The sequence below is a fragment of the Convolutriloba macropyga genome, chromosome 14 (genome assembly GCF_964194025.1).
Source record: "Convolutriloba macropyga chromosome 14, txConMacr16.3, whole genome shotgun sequence".
In the NCBI taxonomy this organism is placed as follows: domain Eukaryota; kingdom Metazoa; phylum Xenacoelomorpha; order Acoela; family Convolutidae; genus Convolutriloba; species Convolutriloba macropyga.
Window position 1 is genome coordinate 30632377 of NC_134481.1, and position 20151 is coordinate 30652527.

Below are 20151 nucleotides of genomic sequence, written 5' to 3' on the forward strand. Positions count from 1 at the left end.
GTGCTAAATTTGATGAGTTATGTCATATGTACATGGTTTGTGTTGAATGTGTTTGCTATGTTAAAGCAAGCAAGAGTCCGATAAGTTATCCCAAAGCTTTACTTTTATATCCATAACTGATTATATCATTTTAACACGGAATGGTTACGATTTAACCTAAAAAGGAATATCGTTGTGCTTTCATAATGTTTATAACATATTCTGTTTTAGCCTATAAATTTGACAAGAGTATTAGGTTATAAAGTTCTCCCATTGTTTAAAAGTACAATGTCATTTTATTGAGGCAAATCACTATGAACCTCAGAACATGAAAGACATTTGTTTACTCAATGTTTATTCAGTAAGTCGAGAAGTTTTCAATTATTTAGTCTTTTTTATGTTCATAATTAAATACATAACGCTGATGATGCTGTTTTCTGTTGTTTGTGGTATAGTTCGTGTTATTTTGGAAACTTTATAGACTTTAAATATCAAATGGAACGCTGCCACGTTTAATTGTTGTGTAATCTTACCATTGACTTGCGAAAAGGAATTTTTGTTATTTTGTATCCTGTTCAATGTAAATATTATGTGATTACAATTGTTTAGAACAATCACTGCTCTCATAAGGAACAATTGGCACTAAGAAATGTTCAGATTAAATTTATAGAAGATACTTTTTGAAAACGCAGTCCTTTCAAATCTATATTTTAACGAACCAGGCTGCGTAACGGTGTAATGCACTTTAGTATTTTTTACATCAGCAGTAACAGCAGAAATTCACTAACACTTGCTATATATCCTGAGAGACTTATAACTTAAAAGTCATGAATAAGGTAAGAGCAGTGTCATAGGTATGCATTTTTGACGACACTTTGCAGTATCTTTATTCTGAATTCATGGCTGAGAATTTTAGTCATGCAATCACTCAGTATTTTTTCACGAAAAAATTCAAATCTTACTCATCAAAAACCGGATTACAAATTACATTTCATTTTCTCAAGCTTAAAGCAGTTTAATCAGTTTTTTGAAAGAAGAAAACTTTGAGCAGTGCGGTTAAGTATCTGGACAAAAAAATTTAAAAAAAACTAACAGTTCTTAGCCTAAATAATGCATTTGACGGAAATCTCAATATGTCGTTGGTTTTTTTTCATCTTTTATAACCTTTCATCTAGTATTCTAAAATGCTGATCAACAAACTTGTGGCCACAAACATTTTGTTTTAAAACGAATTCCTTACTTATTTCTCGACAAAAACGGCAGAAAAACAAAAAAATCATGGCAACGCAATCATTACAAAAAGTTTAAAAATTTTAGGCATTGATATTTAATGAAAGGAAGATAAATAGCAATATAAAGATGTGCCTTATTTTGCAGATTCAGCTTGATGAAACTTCAAGAGAAACAGACTAAATACGTTATTAACTAATAATCAGGTAATTTGCAGATAGAGTTTCAAAAATTTTTGTTTTTTATCTATACAGTTGTCGGATGTTATGAGGCATGTAGTTCTGAAAACTGCTAAACAAGGCCCAGCCAAACCTCTGGCGGCGACTTTTTTATGGCTTTTTTGACATATTAAAATTAGTTCAAATTTCCGTTTCAAAACTAGAAGCATCAAACTTGCGGTGAATCGCGGCATAGCAGGTAAGACTTCATAAAAATTCAATTCAAAATGATTCAAAATCCTCAACACTTTGCCACCACATTTTTATAAAATCGATCTTTAAAAATATATGAAAAACCAAGAGTCCGAGGCTTAATAGCGCAACAACCCCGATTAGGCAGGACGAGTTAGAGATGGAAGCTGTTCAAGCGCAACAAATATTGGAAAAAATATGACAGATTAGTTTCAGGAGATTCAAAACAGAAGAATAGAGTATAGATCAGGTTGAGCTAACAAAAATCAGGCGTATAGATAGTCCAAAAAATAAATATAATATTTACAGTTTACATTTGTAAAAAAGCTAACGTATCATAAATCAGGCGATTTTGGGGAGTATGTGTGGGCTTCATTTCATAATTACATGCAAATATTTACTTCACTCGAGATTGTTCACCAAGTGTCATTTGCCATTCAATATTAGAAGATAAATATCAATATTTGACAAACACACAGCTCAAAAGTGATTCACATTCAATTTCTAAAATGTAAGCTGCAGTTGTCGTTATAAATCTGGTAGGTTCGTTTTCTTTCTGAGTTTATTAACATAAGTTAAATTTCAAAGCTCTAAGATAATTTCAAGTTCTTTTCTGTGATCCAATGCCCCCACTCAGATTGTTGTCGCTTTGTAGAATTCTGGACTCGCCCAATATTTGTTCTCGATGTTGTTCTACATTCTTCTGTGACAAAGATTTTGTCAAAACATCTGCTGCCATTTCATCTGTTGTTGTGTAAATCAACTTCATTGAGTTGTCATCAACTCATTTTCGGATAAATCGGATAAAATGACAGTTCGTGTCGATGCGCTTTGATCAATTGTGAAGCACCGGGTTAGTTGCAACTTTACGTAATACTGGTATTCTGAATCACAAGATGAAAGTGACACAGTTGGTTCCTTCTTGACTGGCCAACTGACAGATCCCTGCACACTGTCTTCTTGCTTGAAATAGTAGTCTGTTGTCTATCGTCTATCATTCACGTCTTCACACCAGTCTGCTTCTGTTTCGCCAACTAGTGTGTTGTTGATGATTGATGGAATAAAGAGTCCAAGAGAATTAGTAAGTTGTAGGTATCTCAACACTCGCTTGCAAGCATTGAAACGCTCAACAGTTGTGTCATTCATCAAGCGTAATAAGGCATTTGTGATCCACATGATGTCTAGTCTAATTTGTTTGGCTAGGTCAAGTAATAAGCCTACTAGACCACTAAATCGATGTGAATCTACTCTAACTGATTCTTGTTGAGCTACTTGAAATTTTAGATATTTTCTGCTGGTGTTTTAATTGCTTTGCAGCCTTGAATCTTGAACTGTTCTAAATTCTTTGTGTGTACTTTTCTTGATCTAAAGTTATTCTTTTTTCTGTTTTCAGAAATCGCATTCCAGAAACCATTCAAAATCTCCTCTGCCGTCCATTTTTATTTTTGGTTCTAGTGAACTGTTCATTTTGTTCATCTCTGTTTGAATATTTCCTGCTAGGACTACTTCATCAACGCAAGTTAGAACAAACCATTATTTAGCATGCTTGGTTTCTAGAGAAAGACAGTAATCGTGTTTATCTCTCAAAACTTTGCAGAATTTAAATAGTTGAAAGCTCCTGATAGCAATTTTTGGCTGCTTGCTTCAGTCCATATATTGATTTTATAAGCTTACAAACTAACTTGTTGCCATTGCTGTCTAACTTTTCAAAGCATTTGGGTTGCTGTAAGTAGATTTCCTTGTCTAATTTAGGATGAAAATAAGCTGCCTTTTATCCATTTGTTCTAAAAGGAAGTTTCCGAGAGCTGCTTTAGCTCATAATATTTTAAAAGTTTCAGGTTTGCTTGTTGGAGCAAAGGTATCTGAATATTCAATTCCCTCAATTTTTTTTGAAATTGATTGCTACATAACGAGCATTAAACTTGACAAAATTTCCGTTTGAGTTTTGTTTAATCTTGAGCACCCATCGACCAGGTATAAAATTAGTTTTTTTCTTGTGGGAAAAGACACAATTTTCTGTTTCGGTTAAACTTTCTATCTCTAATCTCATTGCTTCAAGTCATTTGCCTTTTTGTTCCGAATTAATAGCGTTTTTAAGTTTTTCGGGCTTGACGAAAACTTTTGTTTTTGCACTGCATTGTACAGCTTGAGAGTAGCTTTTACCAAAGCGTTCCGTAAGTGCTCTAGATCTACCACTTCGCTTATGTTCTTTATCTTGTACTGCTTCCTTTTTCATGTTTTCATTTCATCGTACTTTGAACAGATTTGTATGGTCTATTTGTCTCCTGAATTAATTGCTTTTTGTCCTAGTTTACCTATCATTTGCAGTCTTGAGTGTGGTTATTGTTTCTGATGTAAATTTTTGACATGTTCTGGAATTTTTGAAAGCCTTCTTTCTATGTTTGTCTTTGCGGCTTTTGGATTAAAATGTACATTAATTTTGAAATTCGGTTTCACGTTTGGACTTCTTCTTTCTTCTGTATCGAACTTCTTTATCAGCTTCAGTTTCTGCATTGTTTTCACTTTACTGAACACTCACTGTTTCAGTTCGATCAACCTTAGAACTTAACTCACTTGAGTTGTTCGCATCCTGAAATTCTTCTTTTATATAAGTCTAAGTCAAGATATAGAAAGCTGTTTTCTTTATTTTGCTTTCATTATAAAAACCTGGTAGATTGTTTTCATTATTGAAACTAACGTTTCTAGAAGTAAGAAATTTGCCTAGTTTTGATGTTTTTTAACAACTAAGCTGTTGTGTTATCAGAGTAACCAGTTAATACACATTTTGTAGCCCTTGAATCAAACTTTGATTTCTATACTGGCATCACGACTTATTGGATATATTTTTAGATGGTCGCTTCTCTGTTTTAAAATTTTCGAATGCTGACTTCGTGTTTTTGTCTTTGACAAATAAATTTCTTTCATAGCATACTGTATCCACAACTCGAACCCAATAGCTTTTTGACAATTTTTAATCTATTAGAAGGCACCTTGCAGCCTCTACTACTGTTCTATTAAAACGTTCTTGAACACCTTTTTTCTCGGGTGTTTCAGGAACTGTGATTTCACGGGCTATCTCTTTGCTTGTGCAAATTTTGTAAACTTTGTTTTTGTATTCTCTCGTATTTAGTCGGCCATATTGTGCAAAATACTCTATGAAAGCTTACAACCCTTGCGTTTTGTTTTTCATAAATTTTACTACTGGGTAGCCACTGAATTAATCTATGAAACTAATTCCATTTCTGTTTCCACCTATACTTGATGGATTCGCCGGTCCAATACAGTCAGAGTAAATAATTAATACTTTTTGAGTTGCGGTGTTATCGCTCACTTTTGGAACAAGAGCGAGAGTTTCACAGAAATCTGAAGCGTGGGAAGCTTTATCCTTTGTATTTGCTACAACTCTAAACTTGAAAGGTCCTAGCCTTTTGTGCCAAAGTTTTTGCTTGACACGTATCCCCACTTAAGTTTGAAAAATGGTGCTTGTTCTCTTTTCTGTATGGAACTATTGCTTCTTCTTATCAGTATGAAGCTTTCTTTGCTTCCCAGTTATAGCACTGTCTTAGTTTTTGGGTGAAACTACTGATCAATCTGTTCAGTTTGATCAGATCAACTGATTCACATTCATTTTCTAAAATGTAAGCTGCAGTTGTCGTTATAAGTCTGATAAGTTTCTTTTCTTTCTGAGTTTATTATTATAAGTTAATTTTCTAAGCTCTAAGATAATTTCTAAGTTCTTTTCTGTGATCCAATACACTACCACCAGATGTTCGATACTATATATCTTGTTTGAGCTAAAATTTCATGGAGGCTACGTACAGTCTAGAAAGATAATCCAACAAAATATTTTTAATCTTGCTCATCAACCCTCAAAACTGATTGTTTAGATTCCTTCTATGAAAAAAGATGTCACCGGATTGCAATAGAAAGTAGTCCAAAACCATTAATTTAATGTTTTGTCAAATAATACAAAAAAAATACCTCTAAGGGCAATCATATCTTTCGGAAAAGGTTTTATCAAAAAAAAATTTGCCCACTTTCCTGTGTTTAACGCAATGATGTTTCTATTGAAAACGCACAAGAAATACAATACACAAAAAATAGCAGTTTTCCTATTTTCTATACCAAATTATCGGAAAAAATATGCTTACTGTTCCAGACCATTTTTGACATTTTTGAGGAGCTTCTTCATTTTTTAGATCTGAGAGCAACTGATTTCTTTTAATTTCAAGTGATTTACTTTCAAAATTTCAAAATATTTAGTTTCTAATTTTTGGTTTCAATGTTTTTGAAAAAAAATGATTTTCAACAAAAAACAAAAAAATGTTTCTTCTCGAAGTGTTAATTTTAGGTTTAACAAATTTTTTACGCGTGTGGTCACCGAATTCAATTGTTGACTCACATATTTAAATTTGATAAAACTGTCGAAAACTTTATTTGCTATGGCGTACAGAAAAAAAACAAGGTTAAGATTTCAATGTAAATACCTGGTAAACATTTAAACTAGGAAGGCACAACTTTAAACCGAATTTTAACGTTCACGATAAAGATCATAACTTAGACGCATCAAAAACGCAGCCATTAAAGCTTAGAAAATAGACCTCTACAAATCATTTGATTACATTTTTTAAATTCAACTTTGTGTTATTTTCACAGTTTTTTAAAAACACGAAAGGCTATAACACGATGCTGACAACACGATGTTTATAAATAGTAGATATAGTATTTTGAACTTACACGCTATATAAGAGGAATCGTACTGGCAAAATGTCGTGAGCCTTGTGAAGCCTTTTCGGAAGTTCCCATTGCTTATGAAGAACAACAAAGGAAAACTTGCACTCTGGAAGTAAATAAAGCAATAAATCAACAATGGAATGTTACTCCACGTCCAGGAATACACTCCTGTCGTTTCAGTCACGGCATGAACAAAATAAGGCAACCAAGAAAATATGAATAAAATTACGATTGATAAAAATGTGCGAACTGAGCGAGAATAATTTTGCATCTCTTCATTTTGACGAATAACTGATTTTATTGTAGGACTTCTTAGCAAACAGCAACAAATCCTGGTCAAGTTTATTGCTATTATAAGTAATGGTAACACATATGATCCTAGGGTCAGGTAATATGTATGAAAAATAGGAATTATTGAATGCTGGCTGTGCCAATTTACACAACTTGTAGTTTTGCTGATTGCCGTCCATTCGGCTACGGGACCCAGCCCGCCCACGCAACCAAACACCCACGCACATATTAAACACACTGCGACTTGGAATTTCAGCCGACAACTGCTCGGATTAGCCGACTTGTTATTAGCCGATAGGTTGTGGTGGTTAGTTGAGACGTGGTTGGCGTGATTTGATTGGTGGTTGTTATGGAGAATGTGATTGGTTGAATTGGTGTGATCATCTTTGCTCCTATTGGCTACTGAGTTTGAGATGAATTTGGAAGCATGTTTTCCGATGTGACTTATGGAGAATACAACATGGATGCTGAAGTACATCAGTGTGTGGGAAGTTGCACCTGCAAAGACGAGGAAAAAAAGTATTAAAAAATAAAAAATAAATAAACAAGAACTACCAAATTTTCAAATTTTTACATTGACAGTCTTCCAATGCTACCTTGACTTGGGTATGAAACTCTTATTAAGTATGAAACTCTGGTCAAATAGGCCCGCATATTTTTGCAGGAACTGAAAATATTCTGGTAAGAACTCGTCTTGGAGATTTTTCATCGTCATTATGCAGTTTCGTGCAAGAACTTGAAATATTTCCATAGGATTATGCAATTTGGTGCAAAATCTTACGAGCTTTATGCGAAGTTATGCAATATTTGGTGCAAGTTGTTGCAAGAGCATGCAGGGTAAATGAACCTTTTTTTACAAGGTTCTCTATACGTTACAAAAGCGCAGAATTGTACTGCCTACCTTGCAGTGAAAGCACCACGAATAAGTTAGCCTTGCATAGGAGGGCATCGAACATCTGTGACCTGTACAGCAATGTCACTATAGAGACAGGCATCGAAGTGACAGCTGTTAGGAAGTGACACAGTGCTAAGTTCACCAGGAAACAGTTGGACTTGGTCCGGAGTCCTCGGTTGCAGAGGAAAGTGAGGATCATTAGTGCGTTGCCAACGAACGCCAGAACTGTGACAGCTAACAGGTACACAGCACACGTCTTCACAAATAGAGTCAGCTCAACCTACAAGGCAAAAAAAGAGAAGAGATTTCTGTTTAACAGTTGAACATTCTTCCAAAAATTTGGTGCGCTCGAGCCCAGAATACTCTGATCAGACTTATTAGGGTATCGAAGCAATTGTACGGTCTTAATAGTCTGATCACGGACCCGCCCATTCCTATCAGAAAAACTTCCGCCTCAGTTGTATGAACAGAGCACCGCGTATATATGTGCCAAAAAAGTTGTGAGTTTGTCAAAATTTAGCGCAATTTTTCATTTGATGAGTTGTTGAAATAGAGAAATGTTCTTGCACAAAAAATTAAAGAGTTCATCAGTTCATCAAAACTATTCACAATATACATACCAAAGACTTATTTAGGCCCAAGCCTCTGTATGATCACTAACATTAACTATTGCACCTCGCAACCTATCCAGTTACCAGAATTAGTAATAACGAAAATTTATTATTTGCATTCTAAGAATTAAGCAATATATCAGATTAAAATTGGGAAAAAAGATATTGAAAGAGCAAACATAATTTCGAGCTCTCATTTTACAATTTTTACTAGAATTGAAGCAAGAAGTAAAATTTGTATATCGGAAAATGCTTTTAATGTATCAGAAATTGAATGATGCTTGTATGATCTTAACAAAATTTGACAAGTCGGTGAATTAGTAAACTTCAATGCTTTCATGCACAAGTCAGTCCCAATTGTCAATGAGAAATCGCTTGCCTGAAAGGAAAAGTATTATTATCAATAATTTGAGCAATGCTTTATTACACGTGTCGAAATTTTACTCCAAAAATGCAAGACTAGGGGGTTATTGGAGAAATTTTTAGCCAATTCCCTTCAAAATTCGGAATCGGATTTTTCCGTTTGTGCCTGGTTAGTGGGTGCATAAAATTTGCACCCTTGTAACACACCTGCCATATTTTAACAAAATGATTTAATATGTAATGGCTCGTGCTCAGTAACTCGGGGCGCATAACGTACTGGGGAGGGTGGCGCACAAACGGAAAAGATCCCAAAACTCTTACATCTTTTTGGGTTTATTTCGACGCAAGAGTGGGGGTAAGGAGGGTAATTTTTGGTGGGGGAGGGGTTAAATCTAACAATCCAACCCCCCATACGTGGAAATGGAAAGACACTTACGTAATAACAACCACAAAATTGCAAAAAAACTGTTTTAGGACCAGTTCTTAGCGCAATGTTGAATAATTCTTTAAACAAGTTTTTTCAATATGGATGATCAAAGCGATACAAAGATTCGTAATTCATTTTGAGCTGTAAAATTTGCATCAAAGTGAATCAAAAGAAAAATTTTGGCCCATGCCTCTGTATGATCAGTAACAATAACTATTGCACCTCGCTTTCTATCTAGTTGTCACAATCAGTAATAAGGAAAATGTGTTATTTGCATTTTAAGAATTAGGCAATACATCAAATAAAAATTGGAAAAAAAGATATTGAAAGAGCAAACATAATTTTGAGCTCTCATTTTACTTTTTTTTTACTAGAATCGAAGCAAGAAGTAACATTTGTGTATTGAAAAACGCTTTCAATATGTCAGAAATTGAATGATGCCGGTATGATCTTAACAAAATTTGACATGTCGGTGAAATAGTAAACTTCAATGCTTTCATGCACAAGTCAGTCCCAATTGTCAATGAGAACTATCGCTTGCCTGAAAGCAAAACTATTATTATCAAAAATTTGAGCAATGCTTTAATACCCGTGTCGAGTTTTTACTCCAAAAAAGATGTAAGATTAGGGGGTAATCGGGTACATTTTAGCCAATTCACCTCAGCACTCGGATCTGGATCTTTTCCGTTTGTGCCAGCTTAGTTGGTGCATAATATTTGCACCCCCGCGACCCACCTGTCATGTTTTTACATAATGATTTACTATGTAATGGTACGTGCTCTGTAACTCGGGGGCGCAGAACGTACTGGGGGGGCACAAACGGAAAAAATCCCAAAACTCTTACATCATTACATCATTTTCGGGGTTAGTTCGACGCAAGAGTGGGAGTAAGGGAGTAATTTTTTGGTGGGGGGAGGGGGTAAAATCTAAATTTCCAACCCTCCATACTCCCCATTACCCCCATAAACCCCCTTTATCTCACCTGTTATTTTTGGGGGAGCAGGGTCAAAAATCTCATAATCCCCCCATTACACCCCATTACCCCCTATTACCCACTAATCTTACATTGTTTTAACCAATAAAATTACTTCCTCATCTTACATCTTTTTGAAGGGTGTTTTTTGGGGGTAAAAAAACATCGTTTTACCCCCCCCCCCCCCCATAGACAATTTTCCCCTACTATTACAAGTTTGGGGGTAATCAGGGGGGGGGTAATTTCAACACGTTTATTTAAAAAATTTATTATGAAGTTTCTTAAAAAAAGTGCGGCAGACGAAAATCTGCTTTTCTTAGCAAAAATAAACAATGACTACCATTTTATTGTGCACGTGTGAACATATTCATCATACAAGATAAATATTGGATAATTTTTAGCTTATGTGAAGCTGAAAGTACCTCCCTGAGCACTCCTCTGTCACAAAGAGATGTGAAGCTCAACTGACGAGAGGTGGCAAATTAGATTCCAATGGTTAAAGTTAAAGGTAAAATATGCATCAAGTTAGGCATGCATCAACAATGATGTCAAGAGCCCATTAGCTCAATTTACGAAAAACATAAGGTCTAAGAAAAGTGTTGCCAATTTTTTTCATTGATTTGCTCATGTAATCTATTTCAGAGTCAGACCAACTTCAAGGATAAAATTTTCTCCGAAACAAAGTATTTAACGTAGATTTTTTTTCAAAAATTTTGTGCCGGTGCAACTTTTGCCCGTAAACAAGTTGATAAAAATTGTAGGCATAACTTAGCTGCATACGTCATATTTGCTGCTGTTTCAGCAAAAAAGCCTCAGAGAAAAATCATTTATTAAACATGATGTGCAAATTATTCGGCTGAATTTGAAACCAAGAATGTTGATAGCTAACAGACATAACCTGCTACAAACTTTCAAAATAACGGCGGAAAAACGAAAACCAAATTGCGCCTGAAAAACCAGAGATTGATATTAATGAGCTTACCACATAACTCATTTGGTCTTGGGATTAGCATTTATAGTAATCATAAAAAGAACTCATACGGTTCCATATAACACATACAAAATATACTAATATGATCTTTAAGTGAATAGTAAGAGTCATAAAGTTTCTTTCTATGAGTAGTGAGAACCATGAATTATGTTTCTATGGTTGCTAAGATTCAAAATTCTACATTTTGTCCAATGTTAAGCATCTTCATTATATTTGGTGCTGCACGTTCACCATCAATGGAACACTAAAGGCACTCAAGAAGCAACCTTTCTCAGAAAAAAACTCTCCAAAAAAATTTGTCTCTAAGTTTAGTTCTTGGCTAATGGGGGATACCAATACACAATAAAGTTTCGCATACCGTAAAAAAATAAATGCGCAGACCCATTGATGTGCTTGGTATAGATAAAAAGTAGAACAAAGACTATTACCTAATCTCAATTTTAAAAAAAAATCCTTCCTTTACTGAGACAAAAAAATTTCTGAGTTAAGTAGCTACGTTAGTAGTAATCATATCTGCCATGTTACTGGAGGGGGGGGGGGGGTCCGGACCCCCCCCCCCCCCTACAAGAACTCTCACCACCGAAAAACTGATTTTCTCTTAGTGAAAGCAAGTTTTTTGGTTAAGTTTCGCCAGCCTGAGAGAAGTTCTTGGGTTAAGTTGGCTGGCGAAACTTAACCAAAAAACTTGCTTTCACTAAGAGAAAATCAGTTTTTCGGTGGTGAGAGTTCTTGTAGGGGGGGTGTCCGGACCCCCCGCCCTCCAGTAACATGGCAGATATCCGCTGTTGAAATGTTCACTGTATATAGATTTAGGTGTTACCTAAGTTTTGAACTCTCACTAAATCTTTTTGGTGAAAACTTAAAAAACCTAATATAAGACACCAGAAGCCTAAAATTTTTCAAAAAATTTCAAAAATTTTTTCGAAAATTTTTCAAAGTTTTTCAAAGTCCTAAAATGGTCTGAAATGGATTTTGCGCTATGAAAGAGCCCTCAAAAGTGATTTTTTGTTGACTTCACTTTTTTCACCTAAGTAGTATAGGGGTCGAAACATATAAAAGTTTCGAATTTTTTGAAAAAAATTTTAAAAAATTTTTGGAGTCCTAAAATGGTCTGAAATGGATTTTGCGCTATGAAAGAGCACTCAAAACTGATTTTTTGTTGACTTTAAAAAACTTCTCAGTTAATGTTTTTATTATAAAAGATATAAAAATTTTCTTGAAAAAAGTCAATTTTTGTCAACTTTATTATTTTCATACATAAAAGTAACTTTTGTTCATTTATTTATTTTTCTGTTTGAGAATCAGCATGACAACCATAGCGACAGTAGATTTGAAAAGCATTCATCAAATTTACGAACAAATAAAAGTCGACTATCCGGAATATAGTGAACGATTTGTATACTTTTTGGCAGCATGTCTTTATCTGGACCCCGAAATTAACTTGGAAATAGTTCTCAAGTTGAGACCATATGGTGGTCTTATAGGTATAGACAACTCTTCACTAGACACTTACCTGAAGTCTTATAAATTCCTTCGATTACATGCAATACTTCACGACGCTTCAGGGTTTATTGCAGAGCATAGTCAGAAAGGCCCTGGATATTCATACGTTTTACCTTGTCCAATCACAAACGCCTACATTGGTCACATGACTGGATTAATGTTTTGCCTCTTCGTGAAAACTTTTTAAAGGAATTTGTTTAATTTGCTGGAATGTTGAAGCCAGAAATTGTTGTCTTAGATTTTGAAGGTTTTCGTCATAAGAAATCGGGTTTTATAATTAAGGAGTTATCGATTTGCTCAAACAACTACACAGACACAATCTTGTTCCTTCCACCAGTTTCTTACAACTCACTATCCGCTAGTGAGAGAAAATCTCATCAGTGGGTTAGTAGGTTCTTACACGGTTTGTCGTGGAATAGTGGCAATTATCCTTACTGGTTTATATCTCAAATTTTTATTGCAATTAAACTTCGATTTCCTTCAGGAAAGTTTTATGCTAAAGGGAAAGAGAAAACTGAATCACTGCAAACACTTTTACAGAAAGAAGTGATAGATTTGGATACCTTTTCATGCCCTAAATTTGAAAAAATTGTTCCCCCAATTAAACATTTTACTTGTGCTCTACACTCTCTTTACTTGCCTGAGAAACAAAAGAAAAGACATTGCGCTAAAAGAAAAGCACAGTTGTATTTCAATTGGCTAACATTGCCCGCCAATGAGCCGTCGAGTGGAGAAGGTAGCTCCTTCAGTTCTTCAAGTGAATTTATCTCCAAATTTGACAGTATGCAGTTGCATAACGAATGATAATCAAATAAATCTATCTTTGGTCAGAGAGGAAAAAATAGAATCACGTGGGCAATCCATTCTGAGGAAACAACAGATTATTTGCAACTTATCGGAAGTTGAGACGCTGAAGAAATATCTTTCACTGCTCGAATATTTTCAAATGTACCATGTCTTTACAAGAGAAAATGAGAAGACTGAAAGTAACCCCTTTACCTATGCACAAGTCGCCAACCCCAGTTCAAGTGAGCCTGGACGACGAAAGTCTCCCTGATGAAATCAAACAGGTAGTCAGCAAAGCAAACGTGGAGTCAATTGTCTACTACGCAAAGGATTGTGGCATGCAATCGTACTACAAAGTGACTTTCAAGAAAGAAGACAAAGACTCTAGATATACTTCATATGAATTTTTTATGGTTGAGAGAGTTACTAACAAAATAATGAGCTAACACAAAAAACTGATGTTTTAATTCATTTTTAATCAAAACGCCTTTTCAAATGAGTGATAAAGAAGACCAGATAGATTCTCCTGCTGGAATAGGTTTGAATGATTTAGTTTTCAATGAAGAAAATCAAGAGAGACGCTCATGGAAATTTTGTAACTCTAGACTACCACGATCAGAAGCAGTGTATTTTACTCAAATCGTAATAATACTGTTTCTTATTGGTGTGTCCTTGATCAAACTTGTGTTTTTTCATCTTGATTGTGAGGAGTCAACATTTTGGTTTTCATTGCTTTCATGCACAGTTGGCTACGCACTTCCTAATCCGAAGCTATGAACAAGATAATTTCAACAAGCGATGGACTATTCATGGCTGTTTGTGGGCCATCATGCTGTGGTAAAACTGAGCTCATATTCCAGATGCTACTGAGAAACACTTTTTACCCAAAATTTAATTCTATTCACTACTTCTATCAACATGAACAACCAAAGTTCAGCTCTATAGAGCGTAACTTGAACATTTTTTTCACAAAGTTTTCTGGATTTGATTTCATTTCACAGCTGGAAAACCGCCTGCTTGTTTTTGACGATTCTTGCGAGGAAATTTTCAACGACAAAGAGTTTTCTAAACTCGCAACTGCTGGACGTCACAGAAATATTAGCGTCATTTACGTTAAGCATAACTTATTCCAACAGAGTAGATGGTCAAGAACAATTGATCTCAATACAACTCACATCATTTTGTTCAAATCACCTAGAGACATACAGCAGATCACCTATATTGGCAAACAGTTGAACAACACAAGTTTTTTAAAAGAAAGCTACGAGTTAGCAACAAAATTACCCTTTGGTTACTTACTCATCGACTTGGATCCAAAAACTTCAGACTTCTTGCGTTATTGTTCAAATATTGTACAACCAGGTCCTACAATTTTTTATCTACCTTCCTCCAAAGCGGTTATAACTAATTTGACAGATGAGAGAGAAAGAGTTATGTATGCTAAAGCAAATGCTCGAGATGTCTGATATTAATTTCAGAAAGTTCCTCAAAGAAGCACCAAATAGTTTTATAAATATTCTTTGTGAGTGTTTGCTCAATGTAATCAATGGCAATGTTCCAGTCAACAAACAGCTACTAAAAAATCAAGAGGACTCATTTCAGCAGTTATTATCAAAGGAAACAAGTCTGAAGAAAAAGCGATTTATTTTGACGAGAAAATCACAACTTATCAAGGCAATAGCATTCTCGTGCTATCTTTACTTAAAAGTCAAATAATGCATGCAGAAGAATTCGTTTTGATTCCCAAGAGAATGTTCATATCAAAAAATCCAACCAAGGAAGAAATTTTTGATAATCCAATATATCAACAAAAAGCCACTCAGTTATCGCTCCTACAAAGAACTAATCCAAACTTTGAGCAGAGCAGTGGAAAAAAAGATGCTGACACAAGCACTGATAGACTGGTCATGAGAACAAAGAGTGTCGGTGATGGAACAAGTGATCGAGATGATGTAAAATCAGAATCATTTGTTAGTGATGACAGTGAAATTGAACCTGTAGTGAAAAAACGGAAAGACTCAGCCTTTGACTCAATAATGCTGGAACTAAAACTAATGGATGAAAATAAAACAAAAAGAGCTGCAATAATCCTGAAAAAAATTTTTGATTCCGATACTGTTTCTATTAGTGAAGAGAATAATGTTCTCCATATTGAAGATGAACCTCAAGGAGTGAAGGTGACAAATTTCTTGTACAATTTACAACAACCTACCAAAAAAATTGACGTTCAAAAGTATTCCAAAATATTGAGTGAACTTGATATAGCAGCCCACTTGGTTTACAATACACATGCAAAAAAAGTTCTCGATGAGTTTTACAGCGAAGAAGAGGAAGAACAACCGACTCGAAAACAAAAGAAACAGCAACAAAAACAACCAAGAGGAAGATCTGAGACAAAAGAAAAAAGTGCAGAGCCAAAAGTCGATGAGAGCAAAAAAACAACTGACGAAGACACGAGTAGAAAAGACTGGGCTTTCTATAGATGATGTGAAGAAACTTGATAACCTCTATTTAAAAGGACCTGCGTCATTTGGAAACGCAAAACGACTGCAAAATTTGAGTAAAATATCAATGAAAAAAGTAAAAATGTATCTGGAAACGAAACCATCCTTCACCAAATATCGTGCACGTCGCCTCAGATTTCCAAGGCTTAAAGTAATTGTTAACGACCTAAATGAGATCTGGTCCGTAGATCTAGCATTTGTTGATAAACTTGCAAAGTACAACAGTGGTGTAAAATACCTTCTTGTTGCAGTTGACTGTCTGTCAAGATATCTCAGACTTGAACCACTAAAAACAAAATATGCTACAGAAACTGCAGAGGCTTTCAAAAAGATGATCAAGCATAAGCAACCTAAAAAAGTTTGGGTCGATGATGGTACAGAGTTCCTCGGTGCTTTCAAAGACCTCTGCAATAAACGCGGAATTCATTTATACAGTACGTTCAGTGAGAAAAAGTCTGCTTTTGCTGAAAGAAATATACGTTCCCTCAAAAATATAATATACAGATACTTAGAAGAAAAGTGGACCTATTCATACCTAGATAAACTGGATTCATTTGTTAAAACTATCAATTCTAGAGTTAATCGAACAATCAATCTTGCTCCAAACAAAGTCACAAAAGAAGACGTTCCGCGACTGGTATCGCTGATTGCGAATACAACATATTCTCAGAAACCAAAATTTTTTGTCGGTGATCTTGTACGAATACTGAAAAAAGAAGAAACGTTTGGAAAGGGCTACAAACAGTCATTTACAGACGAGGTTTTTGAAATTTCGTCTATCCCAACATTGAACCCTCCAACGTATTCTCTTATCGATAACGATAAGGAAATTATTCAGGGTAAATTCTATCAACCCGAACTCCAATTAGTTCGAGAGTCGCGTGTGCAAAATGGCAAATAAACGTTTTGAAGATGAATTTACGGTACATGTAATTTCCTCCGCTTCGATGGAGATCTTCGATCAAAACACATTAGCTTCTTTCAGGAATTTTTTCAATGATGAAATACAACTGTCGGGAGAATGGAGAGTAGCTTTGAGTGAAATTATTTTTCCAACAAAAATAGAGCACATCACAAACGGAGTCCTAATTTCTTACAGTTTAAGTGGTTTAGAAGATCACCAACGGAATAGCTCTGGAGCCAATGTCATATCACGTTCATACAACGGTGAGCGATTAGCTTTCATGCCAGGAACTTTTGATACTGTGCCACAGTTGTTAGCTACCATTAAAAGAACTGTTGGTTTACCAAATTTTTCTTTCAGAGAAATTAAAAGTTCCGGTAAATTTGAAATTGTCTTTGGAAAATACGAGGGAATTACGTTTCCAAGCGATGAAATTCCTAGCATTATTGGTTTCAAGGGCACTCCTGATGGACGAGGAACACACATTGGTTATAAAATGGACACAATTGCAAATAAACTGATGAAAAAAGATGATACTAAAGCTTTTATGGGGTGACTTTCCAGCTGATCTGTGCGCCGGGAAACATTTGATATTCATTTATACAAACATTATTGAGTATCAATACGTGGGCGATGCGAAAGCACCTTTATTACGAGTCATTGATTCAAAACAACGATTGAAAAACGGTAGCGTCTGCGAGCTTGAACCAACACACAGAATAGTTTTTTCGAATTTGGACTACAAAAAACTTCTTTCAAATACGATTCAGTCAATTTCTGTAGAACTACGCACCGAAACAGGTCAATTAGTCCCTTTTTCAGGGACCGGAAAAGTCATTTTGACGTTACAGTTTAAAAAATTTGGCGAGTAAAAGCAATGGATTCATACTACACCAATCAAGCATCTGCATTGCCTTATTTTTCTGGGCATTACAGGCAAAGAGGTAGCGGCTTTGGAGCTTTAGCAAGTGGTATCGGAAGAATCGCTCTACCTATTGCAAGAAAATTTATTTTACCAGCAGCAAAACGAGTTGGAAAAGAACTTCTGTTACAGAGCGTACCAGAGTTAATGGACGTTGTCAGTAAAAAAAAATCTCCAAAGCAAGCGCTGAAAAACACGATATCAAATACAGTCAAAAAGCAAACAGGAGGCTCATTGGCACTGCGAATGAGACAAAGACGAATGAATCGTAGACGATCTAAACGTTCAGGTTCAAAAGCGAGAAAAAGTAGCAATAAAAGAAAAGTAGTCATTTCAAAATACAAACAGCCAAAGAGAAGTCGGTCGGATTTCTTTGCCAAAGTTAAAAATGATCGGTAATATGTTACCAACAGAGGCAACACATAGTTCCTTGGATTTATTCGAAAAACCAGCGCTTCTTGTAACTTTTGATGGGAGCTTTTGTCAAAAAGTAGGGCCAGTTTACAGTCCTAACGGACCCATGCTTGAGTTTGAGTTTGCTGGAGACAGAAATAATTTTATTGATCTGCAAAAAATCTTCCTGGAAATCAAATGCAAGATAGTTCAGGCTTCTGAAGCTGACCTAAAATATGATGCTGGAGCTGCAGCAGATGTAACCAAAACAGACGCTCCTTACTTTTGTAATAATGTTTTACATTCACTCTTTTCTGACTGTACAGTATCTGCCAACGGACTGAAAATTTCAAATGCAAATGGAAATTATGCTCACAAAAGTTTCATTGAAACTGAATTTTCTCACAACAAAGACGCAAAGGCTACTTGGTTGGCTTGTCAAGGTTATTCGTACGAGGATAATCCTGGAGCGATAGCAACAGCTGAAGTTAACAGACGAAAAACTTTGGTTAGACAATCTGCTGAATGTACTTTTTATGGAAAAGTGGCAGTAGATTTTTTTACATGTGATCGACATCTTTTGAGTGGAGTGACATTGCAAATTTCCTTTCGAAGATCAATAGATGATTTTGTTGTAATATCTGACGATGCTGGAAAATCATACAAAGTAAAAATTATAGAAGCTAATTTGTATGTGAGAAAAATGACATTGAACGACGACGTCGTTTCTGCCATTGAAAAAACTTTGCTAACAAGCCCAGCGTCCTATCCTTACTTGGAAACTATAACAAAAACATTTCCGGCTTCTACTGGTTTGCAAAGTTGGAAACAGGAAGATGTTTTTAGCAGGGAGCCTATTCGACGTCTTGCCATTTGTCTTAACACAAATGAAGCTTTCTTAGGAAGCAAACAACTCAATCCTTTTCACTTTCGTAAATTTAATCTGGAGCAGATATGTATTTATCGCAATGGACTCCCCGTTGCAGACAGCCCCATAAATACAGCTGACGTAAAACGCTTGTACTTCAACACAATGTCAGATTTAGCCTATATTGACAATGGACATGGAATAAGTTTGTCTGAATACCCTAACCATTTTATTATGGTGTTTGATCTCACCAGCACTCAGCAGGCGTCACATGATTTTATTCACCCCGAACTCACCAGTTGTTCAATTTCAATTGAACTTAAGTTTTCAGCGGCCTTACCAAGCAACATTGAAATTTTTATAATTGGTGAAAAAGCTAGCACAATTTTCATTGACTCTGCTCGGAGAGTTTCAAAAAATCATATTCTCACAAACTGATGGATGAAGATGAAATAAACAACCTCGTTCAACGATGTAAATTGTTAAAGCATAAATTTCATGGTGTATTTGCTGCTGATAATTTTCCGCTTAGCCTATCTCAGAACAGCTTCATTATAGTGAATGTATCAACTTCTCAAACAATTGGAACACATTGGACACTTATTTGCCGGAAAAACGGAAAATATATTTTTGCAGATCCACTGGGACAAAATCTAACTTCATATAAACATTTACACAATAGACTTGCTTCCTCTGCTGGTAATATTCAAACTGTGTTTGAATTGCTTAGAAACCAACCAATTCAAAAACCAAACTCAATATTGTGTGGCTTATTTTGCATTTATATTGCTCATTACTTTTTTGATGAAAAAGAATTTGTAAAGATGAGTGATGTTGATTTGATACGTTTCACGCTTCATATGATACTCTAACATTACTAACTTTTGTATTGAAATAAATTTTTTTTCAAAAATTTATTTTTTCTTCATAAACTAAGCGAACACACAAAACATCATTGTCAATATCCAATTTTCCATAACCACTCACAAAGATATCCATTATTTGACAGAAAGCACCAGAATGAGGACCATGCAAAATTTTCTCAAATCTCTTAAGAGTTTCAGTAGACAATCGGTCAGTTTGCAATTGTTGGTTTGATTTTTTCTCAACACTATTTTCTAGAGTTTTGAAAGCAGTACTTCCAACTGTCCGATGAGTTTTGCAGCCAACGCCAGTGACCAAATTGGGTAAACGTTTTTGAATGTCTGTAGTGTCTCCCTTCGTCTGTAACGTTAGACCATTGTATTCCACAGCTAGCTTCAATTTTTCGAAAACCGTTCCGATTGTCTCCAAGTCCTTGCCATGCGAGAATAAACAATTAAAAGTTGTAAATAAGCATGGAACAGGACAAAGTTTAGTTTTTTTTA

The 20151-nt window shown here is 35.2% G+C and overlaps 1 protein-coding gene across 1 annotated transcript in view; it reads right to left on the reverse strand.

The window, feature by feature from the left end:
• Positions 1-20151, reverse strand: part of LOC142352898 (uncharacterized) — a 69134-nt gene that overhangs the window by 43945 nt on the left and 5038 nt on the right. The window contains exons 2-3 of the mRNA XM_075405053.1: positions 7546-7819; positions 6357-7142 (exon numbers count right to left, since the gene is read on the reverse strand). Of these exons, the coding sequence (XP_075261168.1) occupies positions 6357-7142; positions 7546-7819 (1060 nt within the window). The remainder of the gene's footprint in view (positions 1-6356; positions 7143-7545; positions 7820-20151) is intronic.